This window comes from Phodopus roborovskii, unplaced genomic scaffold (genome assembly GCF_943737965.1).
Source record: "Phodopus roborovskii unplaced genomic scaffold, PHOROB, whole genome shotgun sequence".
NCBI classification, from domain to species: Eukaryota; Metazoa; Chordata; class Mammalia; order Rodentia; family Cricetidae; genus Phodopus; species Phodopus roborovskii.
This window is the reverse complement of record NW_026126599.1, coordinates 5,493,278-5,502,342: the sequence shown is the minus strand read 5'-3', so window position 1 is coordinate 5,502,342 and position 9,065 is coordinate 5,493,278. Positions and strand designations below refer to the sequence as shown.

The 9,065-nt window shown below is 54.3% G+C and overlaps 1 protein-coding gene across 6 annotated transcripts; it reads left to right on the top strand.

The window, feature by feature from the left end:
- Nucleotides 1–2,630: 2,630 nt before the first annotated feature.
- Znf853 (zinc finger protein 853) lies at nucleotides 2,631–8,424 on the top strand. 6 transcript variants are annotated; one of them, XR_007835829.1, is made up of 5 exons: nucleotides 2,631–2,746; nucleotides 3,346–3,471; nucleotides 3,966–4,088; nucleotides 4,966–5,087; nucleotides 6,497–6,641. XR_007835829.1 is itself a non-coding variant. In XM_051205331.1 (3 exons), exons 1-3 carry the CDS (start codon nucleotides 3,460–3,462, stop codon nucleotides 8,398–8,400), a joined length of 2,034 nt encoding a protein of 677 aa, XP_051061288.1. In that variant the 5' UTR covers nucleotides 3,130–3,459; the 3' UTR covers nucleotides 8,401–8,424. The 6 variants fall into 6 exon arrangements, 1 of the variants encoding a protein (XP_051061288.1); XR_007835831.1 differs by lacking the exon at nucleotides 2,631–2,746 and having other exon boundaries at nucleotides 3,130–3,471; nucleotides 3,971–4,088; nucleotides 4,982–5,087; XR_007835828.1 differs by lacking the exon at nucleotides 2,631–2,746 and having other exon boundaries at nucleotides 3,130–3,471; nucleotides 3,971–4,088.
- Nucleotides 8,425–9,065: the final 641 nt, after the last annotated feature.

Genomic DNA, 9,065 nt, shown 5'->3' with positions numbered 1-9,065 from the left:
TGCTAGATAACTCATAGAACTCAGGAAAGCAGTGTTTCAGTCAGTGCTGGGCATCAAACCAGGGCTTTTGCACTTGAGCATGCTCCAACTAAGCTATGTCTTTCATGCTTTCACTCATTTAAAAGCCAGGACAGTGGTGTGGGCCTGTACTTACTGTGCTTGGGAGACAAAGACAGCTGATCCCTGGAGCTTGGTGACCAGCCAGCCAGTCTAGCTAATCAATGAGAGACCTGTATCAAATAAAAATAATGTGGAGATGGGCTGGAGAGATGGCTCAGTGGTTAAGACGACTTGCTGCTCACATACAGCCAGTGTGATCCCAGCTTCTGTGCCTGGTGGCTCACAACCTCCTACAACTCCAACTTCAGAATATCTTCTGCCCTCTTGTGGCCTCCACAGGCACCTGCACTCAAATGCCCACATACAAACACAAACAAATACACATAACTTTAAGTAGAAAGCCATTGAAGAAGATACCCAATACTGACATCTAGCTTATATACACACACACACACACACACACACACACACACACACACACACACGTTTTAAAGGCACAAAAGAGAATCAGGGCTATGCACAGGAGAAATATCCAAAGGGAAATAATTGCTTCCCAAAGACATCTTGTACATGATAATTATGCAAAAGTAAGCAATGGCCTTCAGCAATCCCCAAAAAGTCTGCAAAGGAGACGAGAGTGGGGCAGACCAAGGGTCAGCCAGCAGAAGTGTGCAGTGTTGCTTCCGTGTAGAAGATAGGAGGTTTAGAACATGGAGGTGGTTGGCCCCATGAGAGGGGAGCTGGTTGGGTGAAGCGATGGAACTCAGGCCAGGTAAGAGAAGGGAAGGAGGGGTGGGCAGATGAGAGAGCAGTGGGAACTGCCTGTTTTGGGGATGGAAAGGTCCTGTGGATGTGTAAACGCTTCTGGAAAGAACCCAGAAGGGGAGGACAGGGAGAAGTAAAAGGCCGGGGTCTGGGTGGAAAGCTCAGCAGGTGAGAAAAGTTTGCAGGACAAACATGAGGACCTGAGTTTAAATCTTCAGCACCCACATCAAAAGCCAGCCATGGATATCTATGTGCCTATAACCCCAGGGTTGAGCTGGGGCAGAGATAAGAGGTGCTGGCTTTGCTCCAGCTTCAGCGAGAGACCCTGTCTCAAGGGAATAAGTTGGAGAGTGATAAATAGAGGGTAGCCAACATCCTCCTCTGGCCTCTTTAAATGAGCATGTGGACACACACTCACACACACACACACTCACACACACACACTCTCACACACACACACACACGATTCAGAGAGGAGGGAAACAGCAGAGACTGAGGTCTCTGGAAGAGGCTCCCATCCAGGCAGGGCAAGGGGAAGATGGATCCAGTTAAGGCAAGGGAAGAAGGTGCGCCAATCCTTTACCTGTATGTTCACTGTCTGCTCAGTTGTTCTTAGACTGCTGCCTGGTAGCCTATCTCCACTTTCACCAATGGAAGGCTATATGGTGCCTCAAGTTACCAGGATACCAGGGGTCCTGTGACTCCAATTTATCCTGCCTCCAAATCTGGGTCCCAACTGTTGCACCTCTGGTTGAGTGACTCAGCTATGGCCTTCTGCACCCTTAACCCTGGAGGTGGGCTGCTGGTCTGCAATGAAGCCTCCAGAGTCAGGCTTTTCAAGTCTGGCTGCAGGGAAAGCCTGCAGGAGCAGTAACAGTGTGAATCCGAGACAGTACTGTCAGCAGGGAGACAGGGAGAAGAATGGGGCTGTGATCCCATGAAGGGCTCTTGTCCCCCTTCAGGGGACATCTCCACTTCACCTCAGACACAGCTCTGGTTTGCCAGATCTTTGACTTTCTCCGTTGTTATTTTTCTTCTTCTGGACAGTGTTGCATGTGATCCAGGCTGGCCTCAGATTTGCTATGTAGCCAAGGATGACCTAGGACTCCAGATCCTCCTGCTGAGTTCTGGAATGGCAGGCATGTCCCACCATGTGAGTTTTATGCACTACTGGGGTGGAACTCAGGGCTTTGTGAGTGCCAGGGCAAAGCTTGGCAATGCATCTTGTGTGAATTCTCCAGATGGGAAAAGCCTGTGGTATGCCATTAAAGATGAGTGAGAGGATATGCAGATGGTCAGCTCAAGCCTCCCAGGGGATGAAACACTCCTCACCCCCACTCCGACTCCCACCCACCCCCAGGCAGGAAACAACTTGTTATGGCAAAAAGCAAACAGGGAGAAGTCACTGGCGCTGCCATGGCTCAGAACGCTGGAAGAAGGACCCCCCTCCCCAAAGATGGAAGCTGGAGAAGGGAGGGCCTGTGGCTACTGGAGGGAGCAAGAACCCAAAGAGAAACCGATGGGTCCCCCAGTTCCTGAAGGTTGTCAGTCTACCCTAGCCAACTCAAGCTCAAGGGTTGGGTAGCTGGATTGGATGTTTTGGACCTGCTGGAGTCAGGAGGAGGCGTCCACATTAACTGGTTAATTAAGTGCTAATTCCACCCAATTTGTATCCCTGTCCCGGGAGAGGCACCCCAAAGCCACGCCTACGCTTCAGAGAACAGTGGGGGTGTTGACTGGGATCCCCCTTCCTCTCCCATCCATGCAGTCTCAGTGACAGTCGCCAACCGTGGCGCACGGACACGCGCACCGGGCGATGCGTTGCAGCGTGCGCTGCGCCCAGCACCGGCGGGCCCTGAGAGGCACGCAGGGCCAAGCATCCTGTACCCATCCCCACCCACACCACCCCGGGGGGGCCCTGGTGAGTGGCCGGGCCGGGAAGGGTTAAGCCCAGAGAGCCGGCGGCACGGCCTAGAGCGGCGGGCGGCGACCGTGGCGAAGGCGAAGGCAGCGGCCTCGGTGGTGGCGGCGAGGGCCGGGGCGCGGGGGCGCGGCGGGCGGCAGGGGCGGGGGACAGGATGCGGATGCCGGGGGGACTTCCTGTGCCGCCCCCCCAGCGCCCCCGCCCCGGCCCGGCGGCTTCCCGCACGGACGCATGGCACCGGAGGGCGGGCGAGCGATCCGGGACCTGGCCCGGCCGCGGCGCCCGCCCCCCCACCCTCTGGGCACCTGTGGCCCGTGATCGCCCACGACCCTTGTCACCCCACCCGGTTCACACTGAGCCGACCTAGGGCTCCAGCCATGGCCACCCTGACCAACCCTGATCCCCGCTTGGGATTTGGAACCCTGCCTCCCTTCCCTGTCCCTACGTGAGAGTCTCCACCAACTTCTGCCTGGGAACTCCACTGTGCACCTTGTCTTGGCCCAGGGCGACCTCGGCAGCTCTGACAGCGAAGACCCCGCGGAGTGCCCGTAGAGGGTTCCCCTGGGGGTGGTCAGAGCCTCTCTGGCTCCTTCTAGATGGAGGCACCTCCGGAAGGAGCTCTGGCTGATCGGTCGTGGCCTTAACCTTGTAGCCACTGGTGACCACACCTCCCCTAGCGCAGTGGCTGCTGCCAGCGGCGGCGGCGGGAAATGCTGTTCCAGGTGAGGCCTGGCGGGAGAGCCCTGCTGGGCAAAGGGGCGCTCTTCTACGGAGGGCTCCTAAGCCAGAGGGAGATGGAATCCGCTGGCATGCGGGAGTGGGGGCGCCTGAATGTGGAGACCACTTCTTCAGAGTGGATTCAGGACAGGAGCACAGGCCTGCAGAAGGCCCCAGCCATGGACTGCGGTGCTCTGGACACCAACCTTCCCCGGGACCTGGGATGAAACCTGACATATTTGGCTTTTGAAGCCTGGGAGATTGTCATGCTTTGGAAGGGGACAAGGGACTGTGCCATGGGTACCCTTAGGCGTGCCTCCAGCTTCCCAGCCTTGGGAGAGGTTGTTTTCCTTAGTTATGTTTTGGTGTGGGGACAGGAAGGTCATCTGAGGTGGATCCCTGTGTACACCCAGCAAGTAAGAGCGCTGGCTCTTCTGTGTAGGAATGGGGTTCAGCCATAACCACCTCCCTTCTGAACAGCTTCCTTTCTTCCTCTTAGCACAGCCTGCTCCCCAGGACCCTGGTGTGACTGCCAGGATGGAGCTGGGTCCCACAACAGAGACCTTTGTGTTGGAGCTGCGATGTCTTGAGGATGGGGGTCCAGGGCCTGACACCCTCTCAGGTGAGGGTTGGGGAATGGAGACAATGGGGCCCCCAGCAAGGATTCCTTAGTTGAGTTGCAAGCTGCCACAGCCCAGGCCACAACAGAGGGACCCATGTGGCCAGCAGCATATTCACTCACACCTGCTAACCTCAGCTACCTTGGAACTTGACTTGGGACTTGTTGAAGTGTCTGTCAGGCCAAGGTCTTGCTGGAGAGAGACACTGTGACAGATTCAGTAGCCACAGCCCTGCCCCCCAAACCTGAGCTGGCTCTAACCTGCTTTTCCCAGGTGGCCTCCACTGTCTCCCATGAAGCTGGAAGGGTTTTCTGTCTCTGATGCCTCAGACACTGGCTGCATGGCGTCTTGCCTATGGTGACCTCCACCCTGGCTCCCAGTTCATCAATATTTGTTCCCATCTCTTTCCCACCACCTACCACACAGAGGTGCCCATGACATTGTGGAACTTCCCAGTGCTGCCCCTGAAGCCCATGCAGGGGTAGCCTTCAAGAGTGGTGCAAGAGTCAGTTTTCTCATTATGTGGTTTGGAAGGGGCTGAGTGACAGTGTGGGGCAGGCTTGAAGAGAGTTAAGGGAGAACCAAGGAGGGCTGGGCATGGTGACACATAACTGGAATCCCAGAACTTGGGAGGCTCAGGCAAGAGGGTTGCAGTTTGACAGCCTGGGCTGTGCAGTGAGTTCCAGGCTATGATTATACAGTGAGACATTGAGAGAGAGAGAGAGAGAGAGAGAGAGAGAGAGAGAGAGAGAGAGAGAGAGAGAGAGAGAGAGAGAGAGAGAGAGAGAGAATGAATCAGGAAATGTGGAAGAACAAATGATAAAAATGGGAACATATGAATTGAACAAAGACTCTTTCCGATTGTAAATTTAACTCTAGCGGGCATACACTTCAGGTGACATCTAACTACACGGGCAATAAAATGCTTCTGTGGAAACTGCTGTCCCAGGAAGTCAGAGTGACCTCGTGACCAAGCTAGGAATGTGGAGACTCACACAGAGGTGAGGTCTATCCCTGCAGAGGAGGCAGAGTTTAACTTGCTGTAGAGACAGGTTCCCATAGCTGTCCTCGTTTGTTACCCAACATCCCAGCTGTCCTGTAGACGTGTGTCTGAAAAATACACCCAAGGGGCTGGGGAGCAGCTCAGTGGGGAAAATGCTCACTCTACAAGCTTGAGTATCCCCAGAAAGTATGCATGGTGGTGCATGTCTGTAATCCCAACATTCCTATAGTAAAGTGGGAGGGCAGAGGCAGGAGAATCCCTTGATTACAGACAGGACCAGTAAGCCTGGCTGGCCTGAGCAGTGGCAGACAAGAGACCCTGCCTCAGTGTGTGAAGGTGAGGTCCAACACCCACCTCCACAAGTGTGCCGCGGCACATAAGTTCCCACAAGCACACACATGAGCACACATGTACATACACACAAGACACACAGTTTTTAAAAAATGTACTCAACAAAGGTGTTTAGAAAGATTTTTTTAATGATAATTACCTACACAAATTTTTTTGTATGTGGTATGTGTGATGTGTATGTGTGTATTTATGTTTCTTGTCTGTGTTTGTGTGTGTTGATATGTGTGCCTCTGTATTTGGCAGCCCCAGGTTGATGTCATGAATCATCCTTGACTGTTCTTCCTCTTTAGTCAACGGGGCAGGGCTTTTCAATCAAACCCAAAGCTTGCCTACATGGCTAGTTTTGCCAGCCGGCTTATTCCAGGGATGCCCTCTGAGGCTGGAGTTATAGGCGGGCTGCTGTGCCTGGCTTTTCAGTCCAATTCAGAACCATGGACTCCCTAACTGACCCCTGAATTCCTTCAGTCATTTCTAGAAACGGCTTGCTGTATCTTTACAGAAATATTCCCTTTTCATAGACAAGGCAAATTTCACTTATTTAAAATGTGACCTTCACTGACTGGACAGTGATGGTGCATACCTTTGATGGCAGTCCTTGGGAAGCAGAGGCAGGCAGATCTCTGTGAGTTCATGGCTAAGCTGCTCTACAAAGAGAGTTCCAGGACAGCCAGAGCTACACAGAGAAACCCTATATCGAAAAACAAAAAAGCCAAAATAATTAAATAAAGTGTGACCACAATGAGGTCAGAATTCAGCCACTGCATTATCTGGTTTCTCCTGCATGGGGAGGAAGTACACCAGGGAATGGTCAGGAGCCCAAAGCTCTGTGTTGATATCAAAGCATGGGGCTTGTGTAAAGGGGCTCAGATGGAGATTGAATGAAGTGATCCGTGGGATTCTGGGAATGTCCATCACTATTGCCATTCAATCCTTCATTTTTGGGGGCCTCTGCTAAGAGCCCTTTAGTGGATCCAGAGTACATGCTTTTGGTGGGTCTGGTCCAGGTGGCTGTCCATCCATCCTTCTCTCCTGGCTTTCCTGCCATTTCCACTACAGGTGGCAGTGGTGGAAGTGAGAGCCAGGAGGAGGAAGAGGCACAGGAGGGGAGCAGCAGCCCACAGCTGCCAGCACTCGCAGCCCTGGTAGGGGCCAGTAACAGCATTGAGGCAGTGCAGCCGGGACAACAGGACTTGCACCTGCAACAGTTAGAGCAGCAGCAAGAGCTCCTGGAACAGCTGCAGCATAAGCAGTTGCAAGAGCAGCGGCCTCCCCATCAACTGTTGGGATCTCAGCCAGAATTGCAGCAGCAACAAGATGGGCAGCCGCCGCCATCTCAGCTGCAGCAAGAACTACAGGAAAACCTCCAGTCTGAGCATCATCAGGAACCAAAACCACAGCTGCAGCTGGTGCAGCAGCTGGGACTTGGACAGGAGCCACAATCATTGCAGCAGCAGGGGGTGATGATGGTGAAACCCCAGGGCCAAGAGCAACAGCTGTTACAACAGCAGCAGCAAGTGCAACAGCAACAGCTATTGCAGCAAAGAGAACAGGCTCTGCTGCTGCAGCAGCCAATGCAAGAGCAAAGACACTCACCGCAGCTTCTCCAGCAACAGCAACTACTGCAAGAGCAGGGACAAATGCTGCTGCAGCATGTACAAGAACAAGCATTGTTACAGCAAGGTCAAGGGCAACAGCTGTTGCAGCAGCATCAACAGGAGAAGTTACAGCAGCCGCTGCTTCAACAGCAGCAACTGTTGCAAGAGCAGGGACAATTGCAGCACCAAGTACTGTTGCTGCAGCCACAGGGACAGCTACAGCAGCAGCTGTTGCTGCAGGAGCAGGCCCAGATACAGTACCAACTATTGCTGCAGCAAGAACAGTTGCAGCAGCAACAGTTGTTGCAACAGCAGCAGGAACAGCTGCAGCCACAGCTGCAACCTCCTCCACTGGAGCCAGAGGAGGAAGAGGTGGAACTGGAGCTCATGCCAGTGGACGTGGGGTCAGAGCAGGCGCTGGAGCAGCATCGGCAGGAGCTAGAGAGGCTGCAGGAACAGCGGCAGCTGCAGCTAAAACTGCAGGAGCAGCTGCATCAGCTGGAGCAGCACTTGGAGCAGCAGCAGTTGCTGGAGCAGTTGCAGCAGCAGCAGCTGGAGCAACAGGAGGTGCACCTGGAGCTGACCCCGGTGGAGCTGGGCCTCCAGCAACAGGGGCTGCAGCTGGAACTGACCTCTGTGCCTCCCGAGCTGCAGCTGGAGCTGGTGTCCACTCCGGGAGGTGGCGCAGTGCCAGTTCCAGCCACTGTCGTGGTGGCCCCTCCAGGCTATGTGGTGCTACAAGAGCTCATGGTGCTGCCCACTGTGGCCACATCCACCGTGGTGGCCATGCCGGGCCCCGACGGGAGTGCGACCATGAAACAGCGGAGGAAGCGACGAGGCAGGGACAGGCCAACCATCTGCGGGGAGTGTGGTAGGGGTTTTAGCCGGAGCACGGACCTGGTACGACACCAGGCCACACACACTGGGGAGAGGCCTCATCTCTGCAGCGAGTGCGGCAAGGGTTTCTCACAGCACTCCAACCTGGTGACACATCAGCGTATCCACACAGGCGAGAAGCCCTACGCCTGCACCTTCTGCTCCAAGTGCTTCAGCGAGAGCTCGGCGCTCGTGCAGCACCAGCGCACCCATACGGGCGAACGGCCCTACGTCTGCGGAGACTGCGGCAAATGCTTCAGTGTCTCTTCTAACCTGCTGCGCCACCGCCGCACCCACTCGGTCGAGCAGCCCTACGTGTGCGAGGACTGCGGAGAGCGCTTTCGGAATAAGGTGCAGATCCGCAGGCATGAGCGCCAGTTCCACGGGGCAGGTCGCTCTCGAGGTCTGGGCCTGCTGCGGTCCTCCAGGTCGGCACCCTCGGGAGCCTCCACAAGGGTCCAGCAGGCTTCTGCATCCGGGAAGCCCTGAGTGGTGTGAGAGTCATCCACACCTGGACCCTAGGTCATGGTCTTAACCCCAGTTTGAGTTCTTTCTGGGTATCTGAATTATCTTTAGGAAAGGAAGACTTCCATCTTTTCTCAGACCTGTTCCTACAATGGGCCAAGTTTACAGATTCACTCTTCCCCCACAACCATGCACAAGAGAACATCTCCATGTGGGTGAAAGAGACTACCCAATCCCCCGGCCCCCTACCCCCGGAAAATAGGACTGTGAACTCAACTGGTGACATCTTGTGGGGTTTAATATGACCCCACAAGAGATACGCAATGAGATACGCAGTGTGTGTGGGAGCTGGGGATTGAATGGATCATTCTGAATACTTAAGGAACCGAAAAGGGGGCAGATGATGCAGCTCAGCCAGTAGCGTGCTTGCCCAGCACAAAGCCCTGGGTTTCATCTTCAGCGTCATATCAACATATCAGTACGTGTGCGGGCACAAGCAATCCCAGCACTTGGGAGGTAGAGAAAGGCAGGAGCATCAGATGTTCAAGGTCGTCTTCTGCCACATAATGAGTTGGATAGCCTGGGTTACCTGAGAAACTGCCTCAAAAAAAAAAAAAAAAAAAAAAAAAAAAAAAAAAAAAAAAAAAAAAGAAAGGAAGGAAGGAAAGGAAACTGGTCTGCACAATGCA

Excerpts from the sequence above, each read along its gene's own strand:
- Znf853 (XM_051205331.1), top strand. Across the intron at positions 4,089-6,496 it reads AGGGCCTGACACCCTCTCAG|GTGGCAGTGGTGGAAGTGAG; the intron begins GTGAGGGTTGGG and ends TTTCCACTACAG.